This window comes from Giraffa tippelskirchi, chromosome 4 (assembly GCF_054371585.1).
Source record: "Giraffa tippelskirchi isolate mGirTip1 chromosome 4, T2T-mGirTip1v1.2.pri, whole genome shotgun sequence".
NCBI classification, from domain to species: Eukaryota; Metazoa; Chordata; class Mammalia; order Artiodactyla; family Giraffidae; genus Giraffa; species Giraffa tippelskirchi.
In genome coordinates, this window is record NC_137278.1 from 80,779,820 (window position 1) to 80,801,073 (window position 21,254).

General features: G+C 39.3%; 1 protein-coding gene across 2 annotated transcripts in view; it reads right to left on the bottom strand.

Annotated features, from left to right (window-relative positions):
• Positions 1–3,282: 3,282 nt before the first annotated feature.
• Positions 3,283–21,254, bottom strand: part of GEMIN6 (gem nuclear organelle associated protein 6) — a 30,974-nt gene continuing 13,002 nt past the window's right edge. The window contains exons 2-5 of one of the 2 annotated variants that reach the window (XM_081483241.1): positions 13,014–15,192; positions 7,075–7,281; positions 6,376–6,519; positions 3,283–3,931 (exon numbers count right to left, since the gene is read on the bottom strand). In XM_081483241.1, the coding sequence (XP_081339367.1) occupies positions 3,556–3,931; positions 6,376–6,500 (501 nt within the window). In that variant the 5' untranslated portion in view covers positions 6,501–6,519; positions 7,075–7,281; positions 13,014–15,192 and the 3' untranslated portion in view covers positions 3,283–3,555. The remainder of the gene's footprint in view (positions 3,932–6,375; positions 6,520–7,074; positions 7,282–13,013; positions 15,193–21,254) is intronic. The other variant, XM_081483242.1, reaches the window with a different exon arrangement.

A 21,254-nucleotide genomic window follows, 5' to 3' on the forward strand; every position in this document is an offset into this window, starting at 1 on the left:
GCACAAGATTCCTTTTGTATGGATCAGACATAAGCCCTCCTTGACCCCTGGCAGACCATGCTAGTTCAAGGCTCTTCTAGGGCAAGCTTTTCTGTAAACAGCCATATTTTTCTGCAAATACAATCCATATCATTTCTGACAGTACTCAACTCTGCCACTGTGGTTCAACAACGGCCACAGACAATACACAAAGCAGTGGGTATGGCTGTGTTCCAATAAAACTTTAATAAATAGAGGCAGCAGGCTGGATTCTGCCAAGGGCCTGAAGTATGCTAACCCATCCTCGGGTTCTAACCTGATGCGGGAACCCTGGGGTCCCTGTAGACATTCCCCTGAAAAGTTCCAGTTGGGCTGCATCTACAGGCATGCAAGCCTTGCAGTTGCCGAGTCAGTCCAAAGAGGGAGTCCTCAAACAGTGACACAGATATCAATGGTTTAATAGATGGGGGAGCTTACACAACTGAAGAAAAGTCCTGGAGCAACAACCCATCACACATGGCAAACAAGGTGGTGAGCAGGACACAGTGGTGGCAGCGGTCTTCGCTGGGGGGTCGAGTGGGGGCAAGACTGCCTTTTAAAAGGTGGTTGGAGACTACCTTTTACAGTGGGAATTGACGTAACATTCGCTCAGTTACCAGGGAAACCAGCAGCTGAGACCCATCCCTTACAGCCCCTCAGGTTAACAACCATCATGAGGGCAGATGTTTCCCTTTGATAAACTAGCAAGTGGAGCCATTCTGGCCCAAGGATTAGAACACTCACTGGCTGGGGCAAGGGCGAGCACATTTGTTCCAACAGTGTAGGCGCAGCAGGGACTTGTCAAGCAGAGGATGTACAAAGAGCAAGAGAGCAGCCGTCTCGAGTGACCTGACCATACACTCCACAACCCTTACCCCCTTGGTCTGCCCCTCTTATGTGATACTCCTGGGGTCAGGTATGTAGAAGTGCACCGCCACCTAATAAAACAAGTGCAATACAGACAACAGCAGCTGAAGAGTATCAAAAGCGTTAAGACGTGGGTAAATTTGGAGCCAGGCACTTACTGGGTCCATTTTTCATGGAAGTCCTGAGGACATCTTGCTGTAGACCCAGCAATCAAACTCTTTTCACAGAGAGGCCACTGATACCTCCCCATCTGTGAGCAGCTCCCTCTGCTCAGACTAGGGTGAAATGCAAGATGTTTAGCAGGCACAATACAGGGAAGATACAGGGGAGATCATGACCATTAGCCAAATCTACCCTCATTCCGCCGTTACCCTCAGTCCCCACAGACTGTGCCAAATACAGGCAAGGTGGTAGAATAGATTGTAAGGTTAATATAATAAATAGTACCTTCCTCCAGCAAGAGCCTGAGACCTTAGTGGTCTCAAGTGGGGCAGGTATAAGACAGGTGAAATCTGTCCCTTTCTAATCCTATTCCCCATAGGGGACATACCCAAACCACAGGAGACTTACCTGCCCATTCCAGAGCCATTTCTTTTACAATATGTTCCCGAGGGCAGCAATTGTGGCAAGGGCAAAGGCGAGTTATTGTCAGGACTGGTAGTCAACAACGGTCCCTTTGGGGGTAAACAGTTGAACTCGGATGGTGTTGACTAGTTGCCTCTGTGTTAACATGGCATAAGCACTGGGACAATTGTTCCTGGGATGTTCAGTTATAGTTCCTAGGCTGGAGTTAGCCTCCTGGGCCCACAGGTAGAGAAATTTCCTATCTTGGTTGTTGAAGTAATCCACTCATCCTTTCAACTAACCTGGCAGCAGTGGGGTCATAGGGTGGGTAGAAATTTCAGTGTGTCATTTTCACTGGCCCATATCTGAACTTTATGGCCAGTGAAGTGGATTCCTTGGCCACTATTATGTCCAGAGGTGCTGTATGTCACGCGCAGCTGTTCTAGATCCTAAATAGTGGTTTTTGCATTGCTCGACAACTTAAGTAGGCCTTTTACAATGTCTCTCACCTGTTTTAATACTTTGTAGACTACATATAATTGCTGTTCCAGCACACTGCATCACTGCTCTGCCCCTTTCCACAGCTGGAAACAGAAGCTCGAGGGTACTCCGATTATTTATTTTGCCATTGCACAGACCTGAACCGAACTCTTTCAGGTAACTGGCCATGTCCAATTCCAATTCATGTCCTTTAAGTTAATATTCCTAAAGCCTGTAATTGTTTAGGGGTGGTGGGTCAGGGGTATGCTTGTCCTTTGTAGGTAGTGCAGATCCTTGTGTTGTGTCTATGTTCACCAGCCATCCCCCTGCAGTCAGTCACATGAGCCACGGGCATGGGGCTGCTCTATAAACTGGTAAAAGACTGAGTTTAACAGGATATCATCAATGCAATAAAAGACAGAAACCATCTTTCATGGGTAGTCAACTGCCACAGGGCTCTACACACTAGTGGACAGCCACCCTGAGATTCCTCCCGACCCCCCACAACTTTTCATTCCCCGTTCTTACATCTCAGTGGTCACAGGAGTACTCAGCCTCCTGGCTGTTTTGTGAATTGTTGGGCTAAAGCCTTGTGGATGCCCAGCCTTGGGACTAGAAAGAGCCCAGAGACAGCAACAAAGACATTAACAGCTTATTGGACAGGGGGGATCTTACATGTCCAAAGCAAGGTCCTAGAGCAACACCTCCACCGAGTGTGGCGGATAGCGGGCATAACCTGGCGGCAGCCCTCACTTACCCGGCAGGGAGGAGGCTACCATTTATTCGAGAATTGATGTCAGGTTGCCTCATCAGTTACCAGGGAAACCAGCAGCTGAGACCGGTCCCTTACAGCCCCTCAGCAGCCAGAATACTTGTCACACTTACCTTTTCCCTCAGATATATTAGCCAATGTTTACTTTTTAAGGCTTTGAGAGTTATAAGGCTTATGTGTTAAGATTTTACCAAAACTTTCAAGTTTCAACCAAAAGGCATATATTCTGATTCAAAAGCTATTTCATCATTACACTAAAAAAAATTTTTTTTAATAGACATTTAAAAAAAAGACACATCTAGGGACTTCCCTAGTGGTCCAGTGGTTAAGATTCCACACTTACAATGCAGGGGTGCGAGTTCAATCCCTGGTTGGGGAACTAAGATCCCACATGTCATGCAACCACCAAAAAAACCCAAAAAACTCTATGCCCGTGGTGATAGTTGCACAACACTCTAAATACATTAAAAGTCACTGAACTGTGCAAGTAAAGCTAGTGAATTATATGGTATGTTAACTATAACGCAATAAAAATTTAAAAAAAAGACACATCTAGTTAGAATAAGCAGTGTTAACAAGACTGTGATTTTACCTTAGCATTTTATATTGAATCTAACATGTTGCATCTTTTCCAAATACATTTCTTGCCTAATAGAAATGGAGGTGTATTCCCATCAAAAGAAGAGATTCTTGTAATTCTGTTGTCCCCAAGTTAATTTTGTTTGAGATGTCATCCTTGCCCAGTTCACTTATTAGTACCGATAATCCCCATCTTTGATTTTACTTAAAACAACAAAGAACTTTCAAAAATATGAAATCTTATTTCAATCAGTGCATCCATAGTTCTTGGCCTCTCATTGGGAAGCTTCAAGATGTCCTTGAATAAGATCCTGAACACGGGACAAAATAATCTCATTAGAACTGTTGCAATTTTCTGGACCATAGGGTGGGTCTATAGTCAAGACCCCAGCCACACACAGAGTCTTTCGTGAATCTCTCTGTTCGGTGATGGGGATGTGATTCTTCTCCAGCCATTTCTTCAGGCTGTTCTTCCTCTTTTCTAGATCCTCAGGGCTGTATGCTTTGCAGTCTCCAGAAATGAACAAATGCATCAGCTTCTCTCTCACGCTATGGTCCCCTTCATTCACAATTTCAACGGTCTGTACAGCATGTCCCATAATTCCAGTCACAGACATGCTGCCATCTTCAAGGAAGTTCACGAGGACAATACTTTGGAGGAAAAGTAAGTTCAGAGCACAGTTGCAAAAGAAAAACCTAAAGGCTCATAAAACTAGGGAAGCAATGAAATGAGAGCATTAACCCCAACAGGTCGCTAGAACAATAGGGAATGTTCTCCCTGTTTTAAATTAATATTCTCACCACCAAATGTTTTCACTTGTTCAATATGAATTCTGTGAGGGTCCTAAACATCTAAACCTTCTGTCCAGCTAATCATTGTGGGATGTAGTTAAAGCATTACTTTAAAACTTATGAATACTTTAATATGTATTAGGAAAGAAAAGAGGGTACAGATTTAACTTTTAGAGTTAGGAAACAACTAAATAACTCCCCTTCAGAGCAGACCAAAGAAAATAACACAGCACAAAATTAATAAAACAGAAAACAAAAGAGTCAAGTCAGTAAAAGGATCATCAAAGCCAAAAGCTGGTTCTTTGAAAAGGGTACATAAATTTCACAAAACTCAGGCAAGATTAATAAAAAGAGAAAGAAGGCACACATAAATAGTGTTAGTAATAAGGCAGCAAAAATTAATACTATAAAATATTAAAAACACATTTAAACCAGTAATTTTGACACTTAGAAAACTTCCTAGAAAATATGAATTTCTACTACTGACTCAAAAAGAGAGAGAGAGAATGTAAATAGTCCTATAACCTTTAAAAAAAAACCTGAAATAACCAGTTTAAAATCTTCCCATGGCAGGGGTGGGGGTGGGCAGGTGGGGGTGGCAGGGGTTGAGAGGGGGAAAGGCCCAATTTTACCACAAAATTCTATAAAATTTTCAAGAATCAAACATTTCCAATCCAACCAATCCAACTCTCCTAGGACTATAAAAGGGAGATTATGCCATAACTCATTTAATGAGGCTAATATAACCTTGATACCAAAAGCATAGGACAGGATTAAAAAATAATTATAAGCTAATCTCACTTACGAATACAAATGCAAAAATCCTAACTAAAATATAATATATATGATATGATATGATGCAATGTGACATGATAGAATTTCATTTCTGTGGTATTGTCCCCAAAAACCTATAATCCCAGTCTATGAGAAAACATCATACAAACCCAAATTGAGAGATATTTCATTAAATACCTCACCAAAACTCTTCAAAAGTGTCAAGGGTCATGAAAAACAAGTAAACTAAAAAAGGACTGAGAAACTGTCACATATCAGAGGAGACTAAGGAGACACGGTGATTAAATGTAATGTGGGACCTTGGATTGAATTCTAGAACAGAAAATCCTTGCCTTGGAATCCAGAAAAAGGCCATCAGTGGAAAAACTGATAAAATCCAAAAGATTGTAGTTTACTTAGTGAAAATTTTTAGTTCTGACAAATGTTTGATGGTTGTGTAAACTGTTAACATTAGGGGAAGTTAGATACACAGGTACTCTCTGTACTTCCCTTGCAATTTTTCTGTAAATCTAAAATCATTCCAAAATAAAGTGTGAGTGTATCACTACCTTTAAAGTAGCCTTGCAAAAAATAATTCTGATCCTAATTAAATCTCTAGATATGAATACCAGTTTATAAGAAATACAGACGATAAAAGAACATGTTAAACTACACCATGATAATGCAATGAGCTAAATTCAGAGTGTGTTCAATTCGAAGACAAATGACTCCATTTCTTCAACAAAAAATAACATGGAAAACCAAAGAGAAAGTACAGAGTTATAGATTAAGATTCTTAAGAGACATATCAACAAGTTGATAGGCCAACATTAAAAAGATACTTTGGAAACAATCAGGAAAACCTGGACTCAAACTAGAAATTAGCTAATATTAAAGTTACTATTACTTTTGTTAGGTGGTTATAATTGTATGTGGTTACATTTATTAAAGAGTCCTAATCTGCTAAGAGATATATTTAAGGATTTATGAACAAAATTTAGTCAGTAATAGGCTTTAAAATATTTGGAAGGCGGAATAAGATTAGTGTTTATTATATTACTCTCTTCACAATTGTGTATATTTGAAATTCTCCAATAAAATGTAATTAAAAGGAGTGTCTCATTTCTATAAACTTGGCTGGTCTGACAGAAATCTAGTTTGACAGTATTTGGGTTCAAAGGAAATTAAGTACTTATATGAGAATAATCAGCCTTTCATTTATTTATCTGCTTTCTTAATATGGATAGGGCTTCCTTGGTAGCTCAGAAGGTAAAGCGTCTGCCTGCAATGCGGGAGACCTGGGTTCGATCCCTGGGTCGGGAAGATCCCCTGGAGAAGAAAATGGCAACCCACTCCAGTACTCTTGCCTGGAGAATTCCATGGACTGAGGAGCCTGGTAGGCTACAGTCCATGGGGTCGCAAAGAGTCAGACATGACTGAGTGACTTCACTTTTCTTTTGTTTTCTTTAGTATGGATATAACATATAGGCAGTGCAAAGGGGTGATTTCAGGGAAGGACTCGTACTCACTTGGCAGAGACTGGGTCTGTGGTTAAAACCCATCCTTTATACTCCTTGTCACTGGCTGTTACGCTGACCGCTTTGTAAATGTAATCTTGCCATTCTAAGGGGCCTTTCTTCATCCACTCATTCATGGCTGCCAGCTGGCTGGATCTAAAACAACCACCAGTTAGGATTAATATATATGTTTCCCCCAAGGAAATGTCTTACCCCTAATCTCCATTCTAGAGGTAGAGAACACCAGCGATTTGCATCACGTTCCATATCAGAAAAAGTTAAATTTTACTATTCAGTCTGAAAGCCAGGGGACCACGAGTTGCCGCGGGGACGCGTCTGGAGTAATTTATCTGGCACATTTGTATCTCACCTCCCAATCTCAATTCCAGACCGCCTTGACGTTGGCTTCGTCCTCTAGCCCGCAGATACTCAAACCCTTTAACTCAGCTCTCCTTCCATCAAAGGAGCTCACTCCACATCACTATTAACCAAAACTGAAAAAAGAAAACTCCTCTGATACCCACCCAGTCCCTCTAGGTTTTCGCTGGATACCGCCAGGGAGAGGCCCCCGGATCTGTGACAATTTCATCTTAAAACTTGTTCAGAGATACGCAAACGAAGCGACAGCAGCCGAGACTCTAACGCTGATTCCCTGGCGTAACCCGCAGCCGCATGATACTCAGAACTGTACCAAACCAGTTAATACTTAACCTGTAGTCCCGACAGATGAGAAAAATACCAGTTAAAACTCTCGGCAGCGCCCGATTCTCTGCAACCACGCTGGGAGGAAAGAATCGCTAGAACGGAACCCGCCCGAGCCCAGCGTGCTTTGCTCCATGTCGTCATTTCCTTCCCCCAGAATTCTCTGTTTTGTAGTCCGTGTCCTTGTCACACCTCGAAGTCTGAGAGTCCGGAGAACTGGGATGATAAAAGCAGGATGCAGGGTTTGGGCAGGGGATAAGATTTTTTTCTGTAATAATAATAAGCTTGTTTGTTCGCTAGGGTCCCACCATTCACTGCCATTACTGATGGACATTTTAAAATAAAAATTTTAAGGAGAAAGACTTGTGCCACCTCCACCTCTGGAGTAGAAGTGTAATTCCAGTTTTGCCATGAATCAATCCTTCATGTAAATCCTAAAACTCTAGAAGTGTGAGGTGACATTGCCTTGGGGAAGAGACACAGAACCAATGTATTTCTTGTTTGCCCTGTGGAAGGCAGTTAAAATGCCTACTCTTGGGATATGTCTTTGCTACAGTCCTGAGGGGGTACAGAAGCTGGAAAGAAAAGTCCAGGATAGGGCTGAATTAACGCCCAAATGGAAAAGTGCAAGGGACTTGCTTCCATCACAAATCTGTGGTCATGTACTTAGTTGGCTTCTGGCATGGTCCAGAATTTTTCCAGACTATGATCCTGAAAAATGGTGCAAGGTGGTAAATTTTGAGTTCCCGCAAATGTGAACACTAACGCAGATTTTAAAAAACTGAGTTAGAGGACTGTCAAACAATACAGGAAACACCAACAATTAACCAGCTTTTCCCTCACAACTTGGGATTTTAGTTCCACATAATCCTTGAAGTGTATTGTTTCTAATGCCATCATTTCAAATAATCCTTACCCAAACCTTCACTCACTGAATGATTGGCTTATGATATTAAGGTGGCTTTTGTAGATAAGATTTTGCCATCTAATCTACAGGAAAATATTTGAATTCATAAAAACTCAGCCCAAAAGAGATATTTGTGACAATGGGTCATTTGCATTTTATGCCTACTGTCTATATTGCAGAATGAAAGACTCTGGCCTCTATTTTATATACATAAAATTCTACAGGTAGTTGCTAGCCTCGAGCTTACCCCTCAAGTTAGCCCCTTTAAAGCCATGAGTGAGACAGGGCTACTTCCCTCCCTTCTCTCCCCTCTCCCTTTAGTCTCCTAACTAAAGGCTCATTACCAGATTTGCTGATACAAATCACTGACTTCTAGCAAACTGAACCCAGCCCATTACCTACACGAGTTCTCAGACAGGTCCTCTCCTGTATCTTTTCCTCACTAAGTTCAGAGGGTGTGTGGCCTTTCCCTTCCCTGGTCAACTCTTACCCTTGTTCCCCCTGGAGCCTATCATCCCCAGTTGATATACTTTCTCTCACATTCTCTGCTCCTTTGAACACGCCACATGGTATATGGGATCTTACTTCCTTGACCAGGGATTAAACCCATGCCCTCTGCACTGGAAACTTGTCAGTCTTAACCATTGGACCACCAGGGAGGTCCCTAAATTTTGTCTTTTAATTTTGTCTTTTAATTTGCCTTCAGATAGGTTTTCTCTCTTCTTTACAACTGGTTTCCACCATTTTTACTGTTTTACACACTTGGCTGATTCATATGTTTAACATTTCCTGCCTGATTCCTATAGGAAATTTGAGGTTTTGACTCTGGAATAGTCCCTACTGATAAATGAATAAATTAGCAGACTAAATTATACCTTAATCTCTTGTGAGTTTGGTGAGAATCAGTCTCAATGTGTCTAGTCAACTGTTGGGCCAGTTAAAAGGCCAGAACCAGGACTGCGGGTAGCAATGTCAAGGAAATGCCAGTTGCAGGATTTCTAGTTGGATCGCCATACAGATTTATCCAGGTGATTTCAAGAGCCCATTGTCACTTTGCCCCCTTTTCAACTGTGCCCTCTGATACCATTTTATAGCTTGTTGTTATTCACATTTATATTGTGGCAGTTACTGTAGGTTGGTTCATTTAACAATCCTTTTCCACAACCTTGAAAGCTAAAAATCTTCAGCTTCCCATTATGGTAAAAGTGACCACAGGAATACTTCTGGCAAGTGAGACATACATGGAAATACCTAAGAAAGCGGTCCCTTCCAAAATAAAACAAAATTCTCCTAAGGAGGAGAAAACCTTTTTGATCCTTTAATTATTTCTTCTCCAGCCCTCCTGGATGTGCAGTAGCCACTTTACACCGAGGAGATATACATAAGAGGTATATGCCACACAGAAAGATAAAAGAAAGAAAAAGATCCACAGCAGACCTGAACTACCTACCTTTCTATTTATTTCATTTGGAACAAATAAACTCCTTTCTGTTTAAACAACTGTTTCAAGTGTTTCCACCCCAACAAAATCCTTTTCTAATTTATCTCCCTAACGAAATCCTCAAGAGAGAGAGCATGTTTTATCTCTATATTCTCAGTACCTTGTTCAATGCCTGCATATAACAGGCACTCAGCATAGATTTGTTTAGCCAACTAATAAATTTGTTCTTTGGAGAAAGCTGAGACAAAACAGAAAACCATAATTTAAGCAAAGAGTTACTTACTTCATAAGGGACCAAGATAAACTAAGAACAGAAAAAGCAAATTGACAGGTCAAATTTTAAATTGGCAAAGCAGGTAACAAAGGGACCTTTGCTTTTTTCAAGAAAGTAATTTAAACCCGCTGCACTGAAGACTACAGTGTATTACTATCCTTACTAATAGTAGCAGTAGTAATAATAAAAATGCTATTAACTCAATCTTAATGAACATATAAACCATTATCCTTATTTTACAGCTAACGAAACTGAGGCACAAAAGCCCAAGGCCACATAGCTAGTTAGTGACAGAGCTAGGATACAAACCCAGGCAGTCAGGTCGAAGCCTGCCCTCTTAACCACTGTATCATACCAATTAAATAATAGAGAATAACTCAAGTATAATTTGTCACCTAAAAGACTATTTTTAGTTAGTGAGGAATATGCTTTTCAAAGTAAGTGTTCTAAAATACCAGTTTCCCATTGTGCTCCAGTTGGTTGTCTGGACACCCAAAGTACTAAGTTAATGTGTTTCACCCACGTGTTCTAGCAAACTAAACTCTCCCAGCAAATTCTGTCTCCAAGGGTAACTGCAAGAAGGATATACTCAGTCAGATATAATATTTTGGAAGTTAGGATTTTATCCTTAAAGCAGGTAAAACCATAAGAAGCCCCATTCCTACAGCTGCTGTTTACTCTCAGTGTAGCTCATGAACAGTGGCAACAGCGTAGATGCAAGTGGCTTAATGATGTGGAAAAGCTGATCTTCAGAGGAATTATACCTTATGGAGGGCAACTAAAGAGAGGGCTATGCGGTAACTAAACTCTCCCTCAAACAACCTAGTCTTTTCTTTTTTTCTATCCAGTGAATTTATCCTCTTGACCTCCTTCAATTATTTTCAGAAGGTTTATGTGTGTGTGGAAGGGAGGCCTCTTTCTTCCCTAATTTGTGGCAAATTATAGGCCCATATTCGAGTTTTCTAATGAAAAAGGATAAAATATAGCACTGATCACACAGGGGAAGATAACATCTCTGGTATAAAATACCAACAAAAAGAATTGTGTACAAGGGAAAACCATTCAAGAGTCTATGCTATTCAGTACATCGTTTTGAAATGTCAGTAAGATCTTAAAGTCTTTTTTCTTTCTTTAATAATTAAATAAAAACATTTACAGGACACTGGGATTCCTAGTATAGCTACTTCCCCTATTTTATTTGTGAGCTGTCTACATTATTCAGTGAGATGTTTAAAAAATATTTTTTTTCAAAAATGTTGTCTAATTTGATTGATAAATTCATTACATATAAGAGAGCCAGTATGTTTTAAAATGTACATCATGTATTTAGAAGATGGTGGAGGAATAGGACGGGGAGACCACTTTCTCCCCCATAAATTCATCGAAAGATCATTTGAACGCTGAGCAAATACCACAAAACAACTTCTGAAAGCTCGCGGAGGACACCAGGTACTGAGAAAGACAGCCCATTGTCTTTGAAAGGAGGTAGGACAAAATATAAAAGATAAAAAGAGAAACAAAAGAGTTAGGGAATACCAGACCATCTGACCTGTCTCTTGAGAAACCTGTATGCAGGTCAGGAAGCAACAGTTAGAACTGGACATGGAACAACAGACTGGTTCCAAATAGGAAAAGGAGTACGTCAAGGCTGTATATTGTCACCTTGCTTATTTAACTACTACGCAGAGTACATCATGAGAAACGCTGGGCTGGAAGAAACACAAGCTGGAATCAAGATTGCTGGGAGAAATATCAATAACCTCAGATATGCAGATGACACCACCCTTATGGAAGAAAGTGAAGAAGAACTAAAGAGCCTCTTGATGAAAATGAAAGAGGAGAGTGAAAAAGTTGGCTTAAAGCTCAATGTTCAGAAAACTAAGATCATGGCATCTGGTCCCATCACTTCATGGGAAATAGATGGGGAAACAGTGGAAACAGTGTCAGACTTTATTTTTTTGGGCTCCAGAATCACTGCTGATGGTGACTGCAGCCATGAAATTAAAAGACGCTTACTCCTTGGCAGGAAGGTTATGGCCAACCTAGATAGCATATTTAAAAGCAGAGACATTACTTTGCCAACAAAAGTCCGTCTAGTCAAGGCTATGGTTTTTCCAGTGGTCATGTATGGATGTGAGAGTGGACGGTGAAGAAAGCTGAGCACCACAGAATTGATGCTTTTGAACTGGTGTGTTTGAGAAGACTCTTGAGAGTCCCTTGGACTGCAAGGAGATCCAATCAATCCATCCTAAAGGAGATCAATCCTGGGTGTTCATTGGAAAGACTGATGTTGAAGCTGAAACTCCAATACTTTGGCTACCTCATGAGAAGAGTTGACTCATTGGAAAAGACCCTAATGCTGGGTAGGATTGGGGGCAGGAGGAGAAGGGGATGACAGAGGATGAGATGGTTGGATGGCATCACTGACTCGATGGACATGGGTTTGGGTAGACTCCGGGAGTTGGTGATGGACAGGGAGGCCTGGCGTGCTGCAGTTCACGGGGTAGCAAAGAGTCGGACACGACTGAGCGACTGAACTGAACTGAACACTATTGGTGGGAATGCAAACTAGTACAGCCACTATGGAGAACAGTGTGGAGATTCCTTAAAAAACTGGAAATAGAACTGCCATATGACCCAGCAATCCCACTGCTGGGCATACACACTGAGGAAACCAGAATTGAAAGAGACACGTGTACCCCAATGTTCATCGCAGCACTGTTTACAATAGCCAGGACATGGAAATAATAGATGTCTATCGACAGATGAATGGATAAGAAAGTTGTGGTACATATTCACAATGGAATATTATTCAGCTATTAAAAAGAATGCATTTGAATCAGTTCTAATGAGGTGGATGAAACTGGAGCCTATTATACAGAGCTAAGTAAGTCAGAAAGAAAAACACCAATACAGTATATTAATGCATATATATGGAATTTAGAAAGATGGTAACGATGACCCTATATGCGAGACAGCAAAAGAGACACAGATGTAAAGAACAGACTGTTGGACTCTGTGGGAGAAGGCATGGGTGGGACGATTTGACAGAATAGCACTGAAACATCTATATTATCATATGTGAAATAGATCATCAGTCCAGGTTCGATGCATGAGGCAGGGTGCTCAGGGCAGGTGCACTGGGATGACCCTAAGGGATGGGATGGGGAGGGAGGTGGGAGGGAGGGTCAGGATGGGGAACACATGTCCACGCATGGCTAATTCATGTGAATGTATGGCAAAAACCACCAAATTATTGTAAAGTAATTAGCCTCCAATTAAAAAAAATAAAATAAAAAAATAAAAATAAAATGTACATCATTTACCTTTCTTTTTTCGAGAATATGCATCACTCCATTTGCCAGTCTAAAACATTCCATTTTATAGGTATGGAGGAGGGAAGAGGAAAAAGTTAATGGCCAATTCCTTTCTTCCTTGTTACTGGTCAGATTCTTAGCAGTTGCCTCTTCTTGGATTTCTCCCACAAAGAAATTATTTTTCTACCTGTTAATTATCAAGCTGATAGTAGACACTTCACTCATTTAAAAAAACAAAACCACACTTGTGTTTAAATCACTTTTTCTTTAGCTATTTGTTCAAGGGCTATGTGAGCCCTAAACTGTAATCGGGCTTCCATGGAATAGTCTTTGTAATTTTTTATGTTTTCTAGGGTTTTTGTTGCACTGGCATAATCTCCTTTTAGATAGTATAGAATTCCCAGTTCATAGTAAGAATACGGCACTAAATAGTGGTCATATTTTAACAATTTCTCCTTTTGAATGACATGACTAAAGTAGTACTCAGCCATTGAATATTTGCCTAAGTATTTCAGACACAGACCTTTCAGTAAATTTAATAAACTTATGTCATCTATGACATACTCTTTATTTGGAGTTTCTTGTAAAAGTTCTTCTCCTTTGTCAATGATTGACAGCCAGGTTGAAATAACCTCTAGTTTTTTGCTTATGATTCGGAAACCACTCCAGGCATACATAAATTCCAGAATGGGCTGTGCTGTATACCAGCCTGCAGTTGTCGCATAGCGCTGACCCTTCTCAGCAACAAACTTTTCTATCGGCACAGAAGTTCCTAAAATTCTGATTCTCAGGCTATCCACGCTGAGAAAGAGAGAGCTCATGTCTTCACTTACTGATTTCACAAAATTAGGAGGAAGCACAGCCAGTAGGGAAGCTTTAGCAAAAGAATATATTGACTTGGACCACCTGCTGTTTTGAACCAGCACATTGGCATAGTGGAAAGCCTGTTTCCATTCCAGCAGAAAAATGTGGCACCACATGAGTTCCCAGTAACAGAGGTGATGAACCTGCTTCCATTCGTTCTGAATAAAAACGCACTCCTCTAATGTTAACTTGGCATGTTTAAAATATCCTTTCAGCATACTAAAACGTGCATGAAAAAATTTAAGTATGACACAGTTTGGAAATTTCTGAAGGTAGATTAGGAAGAGATTCTCCACAGCAGAACTATGGTTCTTTTCAATACCAAAAGCTATTGAGAGATAGTTGTAATAAAACAGTAGAATCAAAACACTAAAGATATTATTTATATGGGATTCAGATGCACTCTCATGAAGCAAAGTCAAGCCTACCTCTCTATCGCCAGAATATCCAACAACATTGAGTAGTTTAAGTGTTCTTGGTGGCACAAGTGATAATAACAAGTTGAATACTCCAACACCAAATTTTATGCCTCCAACCAGGTGTCTGTAGGTTTTGCTTTGGTAAGCAGGTATCTGTGTTAATACTTGTTGACAGTCTTTGTATATTTGGTAACTTAACCCAATGTTTATCCCGCTTTTAAGAAAACTAAGCATACTGTCATCCTGTATAAACGTTACAGTGGATTTCAAGATCAAACACTCAGCATAGCAGACTTCTGCATGCAATTCCTCTTCTTTAATAGCCTTTATTCCCTGCCTGCTAACTAGACGAGAAAAACTTGTCATCCTAGATTTTCTTCGGAAATTGTTACAGACTCTCAAAGCTTCCTTTGTGGCAGTCATTCCAATCTCTATATCCTGTGGATCAAAAGTCAAGAAGGCCTTGACAACCATAAGGATGCTATAGATTAGAGCATGGTATATGCTGTTTTTTGACCATGGATAAATGAGATGTATGGCATCAGAGAATCTGTTATTTAAAAATAAATACAATCCCGTTGTGCATTCTTCCAAGGAAGATACTAGATCCATTGTTGCTGCTGCAGGGATAATTTCATAGGCATCTTCAAACTTGTCCTCCTTCTTATTTTCTCCCTTACTAAATGATACAAACCCATGCTCCGTATCATCTCTTTTATTCAGAGTAAGTGACATATTTGTTTCCCTACTTTAGAGATGTGAAGTATCTGAAGTAGAAAGACGTGGCCTCAGTGAGGGTAGTTCCTGATCTCCTAACTGGGGTCACTTCTTCCACGGCCTGAAGTCTTGCTGTTATAATGGAGGCAGACTTAGAGCTGTGAGGTTCAGTATCAAGATATTCTCATCTATGTCAGACAAAGGGGAGAAAAAAAGATAATTTTATTTACCTAGAAGATGAATTTCTGAAAAGTTAAAATCATTTGGAACATACTAAAGAAAACATGCTCTTTTAGAACACTGTGAAGCAAATCCTTTGTAAACCAAAGTGGTCCTTTGTGAAACATCCCTCCAATCTTTTTCATAAGATCATTCTTTTGTGTATTTGTGTTGTAGAAATGTACAATGACCGCTGAACAAAGATAATGAATTCTCTGGAGGAAGACCTTGGGGGCAAGAATCTGGCTGGAAAGAGAAATAGATTTGCATATGTTTCTAGTTAAGACTAGAGGAAAGGGTAAGTTGTCCAGACCAAAGAATACAGATTATGAGAATTAAAAATCCAACACCTGTTATTCTTAGTACCACTGCTGTACTTGCATATATTTTCACAGAAAACTAGGTCTTGATAAAATATTATGGTTAGTTGGAATGGAAAGTGCTGTGTAGATTAGAAAGATTACCTTGCATTGTTGCAATTAGGAAAAAACTCAAATGCAACAGTTTTTATCACAACATTACTATAATATCTTGGTAGGAAGGTGGGGTGGATGTGGGCACAATGGAAAACCAATTCCAAACAATAAGCTACTTAATATATTCATAATAATACAATAGGTCCAATTAATCTACTCTTAAAAATAGAAACTGCCAAAAAAAAGAAACTGCAAGCAAAATGCTTCATCAGTAATTTTCACAATGTTTTACAACAATTATAAATATAGATTAAAATGTACTTTAATTTTGTATTTTTATATGTTAAATGACAGGAGGGGAAAATGAAACAGAGGAGAATAATCAAAGGAAAAGAAAGAGAAAAGCAGAAGAGATACAGATTTTTATATACTGGGAAGAGAGAAAACAGAGGGAAAATATGTTATATATTAAAAAAATAAATAAAGGGAGAGGACAGCCTCAAAGATACTATTCTACTTAAACTGCTTGTTTTTAAACCTTAAGGTTTAGTTATGCTTTAGTATTAGCAACTATTATCACTATTCATTGGAAAGCTAAGTTAATTACACATTTATCTAAAAGGCTCGGCTCTGAGCACATCTTTCACGTCTGTCTTCATCACAGAGTACAATGCCTGCCTCTTACTCATTAAACTAAATGAATATCATATGACTATGACAGTTTTTGATTTACATCTACTAAGATAAATTCAGAATGAAATAATCAATTGCTGTTAAAACTGTAAGAGTCTTTACAGACATAAAGAGACTGTGGTTGCCAAGGAGAAGATGGGAAGTGGGGGAGAATGGACTGGAAGTCTGGGGTTTGCAGAGGCAAACTATTACACATAGGATGGAGAAACAACAAGGTCCTACTGTACAGCACAGGGAACTGTAATCAATATCCTGAGATAAACCATAATGGAAAAAATATAAAAATGAATATAAATATCTATATATATATGTATGTGTATACACACACACACACACACACACACGTATAGGTTTCCCAAGTGGTGCTAGTGGTAAAGAACTCACTCACCAATGCAGGAGACATAAGAGACTTGGGTTCAATCCCTGGGTCGGGAAGACCCTCTGGAGGAGGGCACAGCAATCCACTCTAGTATTCTTGCCTGGAGAATCTCATGGACAGAGGAGACTGACAGGCTACAAGCCATATATATATACATACGTATAAACACACACACACATACATATGCTGTGTGTGCATGCATGCTAAATTGCTTCAGTTGTGCCCAACTCTGTGTGACCCTATGGACTGAATTCCTTTCTACATAACAGAAATTAACACAACACTGTAAATACTTCATTTTAAAACTTTTTTATAAAAAGAAAAAGCTAAACTTGGAGCAACAGAGAGTAGAATGGTGGTTATCAGAGGCTGGGAGATAGGGAAACTGGAGAAATGTCTAAAAGTATAAACTTGTAACTAGTAGATAAATAAATCCTGGAAATCTAGTGCACAGCATAGTGATTATAGTCAATAATATTGTATTATAAACTTCTAAGTGTCTGAGAGACTAGATCTTTTTTTTATTAGTGTTTTTTTGTTTTTTTTTTTACTTTACAATATTGTATTGGTTTTGCCATACATTGACATGAATCCACCATGGGTGTATATGTGTTCCCCTTCCAGAACCCCCCTCCCACCTCCATCCCTATCCCACCCCTTAGGGTCATCCCAGTGCACCAGCCTGGAGCACCCTGTATCATGCATCGAACCTGGGCTGGTGATTCGTTTCACATATGATAATTTACATGCTTCAGTGCCATTCTCCCATATCATCTCGCCCTCGCCCTCTCCCATAGAGTCCAAAAGACTGTTCTATACATCTGTGGAGAGACTAGATCTTAATTGTCTCACCACAAAATAGAAATGATAATTATGTAACATGATACACATGTTAGCTAACTCTACAGTGGTAATCATACTGCAATATACAAATACATCAGATCAACTTGTAAACCATAAACTTACACAATGTTTTATGTCAAGAATATATCAATTAAAAATGTATGGTTCTGAAAAAAATCTGTAGGAGTCTGAAAAATTTAACAGTGAATACAAATAACTGAAGTTCTTAATATAGTAAGAATTGCCATGAATCAATTAGATAGAAGAAACACTCCAACAGAAAAATCAGCAAAGGACAGAAACAAATTGCCAGTGAGCATAACGTTCAATCTCACTGTAAATGAACAAAATACAAATGAAAAAATGATCCATAAAAAAATCAAACTTGGCAGGTTAAAAATATGATAACATCCAATATTAATGAAGGTAGAGAATCAAATACCCTTGTAGGTTAATTAGGAAGGTGTATAAATGGCTATAACCCTTTTGGAGAGTTATCTGGCAACATGCTTTAAAACTTTTATATTTTTTAATACTCTGACTCTAATTTCATTTATGGAATTATTCTAAAGAAATAGTCAGGGATGTGCATCTATGCAAGTTATATACACTTCAGCATTATTTGTAATATGAAAATGAAAATAATCTAAATTTCTTACAACAGAGGACACCCATACAATTGAAATCTATGCAAATACTATAAGATTATAGAATATTTAATGACTTGGAAAATTGTTTATGGTGTAATACACTATTACTTCTTCAGAGAAACAAATCCAATACCAGATACCTGGCAATAGCATAAACATATAAAGGCTGTTATGACAAATCTACAGCTAACAACATAATCCATGGCGAAAAGCTGAAAGCATTTACTCTAAGATCAGGAACAAGACAAGGATGCCTAGTCTCACCACTTTTATTCAACATAGTTTTGGAAATCCTAGCCATAGCAATTAGAGAAGAAAAAGAAATAAAAGGAATTCAAATTGGAAAGGAAGAAGTAAAACTGTCACTGTTTGCAGATGACATAATACTAGACATAGAAAATCTTAAAGATGCCACCGGAAAATTACCAAAGATCATCAATGAATTCAGTAAAGCTGAAGGATACAAAATTAACATACAGAAATCTGCTGCATTTCTAAATGATAACAATGAACTATCAAAAAGAGGAATTAAAAAAACATTCCCATTCACCATTGTATTAAAAAGAACAAAATACCTAGGGATAAATCTACCTAAGAAGGGTATATTTATATCTCTATACTCAGAAAACTGTAAGACACTGATGAAAGAAATTGAAGACAACACAAACTGATGGAAAGATATACTGTGTTATTAGATTGGAAGAATTAATGCTGCTAAAATGACCACACTACCCAAGGCAATCTATAGATTCAAGTACTATCCCTATCAAAATACTTGTGGCATTTTTCACAGAAATAGAACAAAAAAAATTTTTTAGAACAAATAATTTTAAAATTTGAATGGAGACACAAAAGACCCCAAATAGCCAAAACAATCTTAAGAAGAACAAAGCTGGAAGAATCACACTCCTAACTTCAGACTATACTACAAAGATACAGTCATCAAAACAGTATGGTACTGTACCTCCCTTGTGGTCCAGTGGTTAAGAATCTGCCTGCCAATGCAGGGGACATGAATTTGATCCCTGGTCCAGGAAGACTCCACCTGCTATGGGGCAACTAAGCCCATGCACCACAACTACTAAGCCCACACTCTAGAGACCATGCTCTGCAACAAGAGAAGCCACTGCAATGAAAAGCCCATGCACCACAAACTAGAGCACAGCACCTGCTTGCCACAACTAGAGAAAGTCCATGTGCAGCAATGAGTGCAGCCAAAAATAAATAAATAAACAAATAATAAAATTTAAAAAGAAAACAGTATGGTACTTTCTCAAAAACAGATACATAGATCAAGGGAGAATAGAATAGAGAACACAGAAATAAACCTGTGCACTTACTGTCAATAAACCTAGGACAAAGGAAGAAGAATATACAAAGGAGAAAAAGCAGTCTCTTCAATAAGTGGTGCTGGAAAAACTGGACAGCCACATGTAAAAGAATGAAATTAGAATATTCTCTTACATCATATACAAAAATAAATTGAAAATGGATTAAAGACCTAAATACCTAAATATAAGATCAGATACCATAAAACTCCTAGAAGAAAACATAGGCAGAACACTCTTTGACATAAATTTTAGCAGTATTTTTTTGGAGCTATCTCTAAGAGCAAAGGAAATAAAAGCAAAAATAAACAAATGGAACCTAATTAAATGTAAAAGCTTTTGCACAACATAGGAAATCACTGACAATACTAAAAGACAACTTACTGAATGGCAGAAAATATTTGCAAGTGATATGACTGATACGGGGTTAATATCCCACATGTATAAACAGTTCATACAACTCAACATCAAAAAACACAACAAACTCAAACAACCTAATTTTAAAAATGGACAGAAGATATGAATAGACATTTTTCCAGAGAGGAAATGCAGATGGCCAACACGCACACATGAAAAGATGCTCAACATCATTAGCCATCAGGGATATGCAAATCAAAACCACATTTGATTTGTCAGAATGGCTATCATCAAAAAGTACATAAATGAGAAATGTTGGTGAGGATGTAAAGAAAAGGGAACCCTGTTCAAGTTGGTGGAGTAGAAGGACGTGCACTCATTTTCTCCTGCAAGAGCACCAAAATCACAACTAGCTATTGAACAACCGTTGACAGGAGGGTGCTGGAACCCACCAAAAAAAGATACCCCATGTCCAAAGACAAAGAAGAAGCCTCAGTGAAATGATAGGAGGGACACAATCACCATAAAATCAAATTTCAAACCCACCAGGTGAGTGACCCACAGACTGGAGAACAATAGTACCAAAGAAATTCTCCCACTGTTGTGAAGGTTCTGAACCCCATGTCAGGCTTCCCAGCCAAGGGATCTACAAATGGGACTGGGAATTCCTAAGGAATCTGACCCTGAAGGCCAACAGGATTTGATTATAGGACTTCCACAGGACTGGGGGAAACAGAGACTCCAGCCTTGGAAGCCACAAACAAAATCTTGCCCACACCAAGACCCAGAGGAAAGGAGCAGTGACCTCACAGGAGACTGAACCAAAACTACCTGAGAGTGTTGGAGGGTCTCCTGCGGAGGCATGAATTGGCAGGGGCTCACCACAGGGATGGGGGCACTGGCAGCAGCAGTCTGGGAAGGTCCCCCTTGGCGTAAGTCCTCTTGGAGGTGGCCACTAACCCTACCATAGAGCTCCCAGACCCCAGGGCTGGGTGGCCTCAGGCCAAACAACTAACAGGGAGGAAGCACAAGCCAGTTTTCCCATCAGTTCCTACCATCAGGAAGCTTACTCAAGTCTCTTAGCCTCCTCCATCAGAGGGCAGACAGAAAAAGCAAGAAGAGCCACAATACCAAAGTGGCTAAAACAAAAACCACATTACAGGAAGATAATCGAGATGAAAAAGCAGAAAGTTATGTCCCACATGAAGGGACAAGACAAAACCCCAGAAAAACAACTAAATGAAGTGGAGATAGGCAACACTCCAGAAAAAGAATTCAGAATAATGATAGTGAAGATGATCTAGGATCTTGGGAAAACAATGGAGAAGATGCAAGAAATGCTTATAAAAGACCTAGAAGAACTAA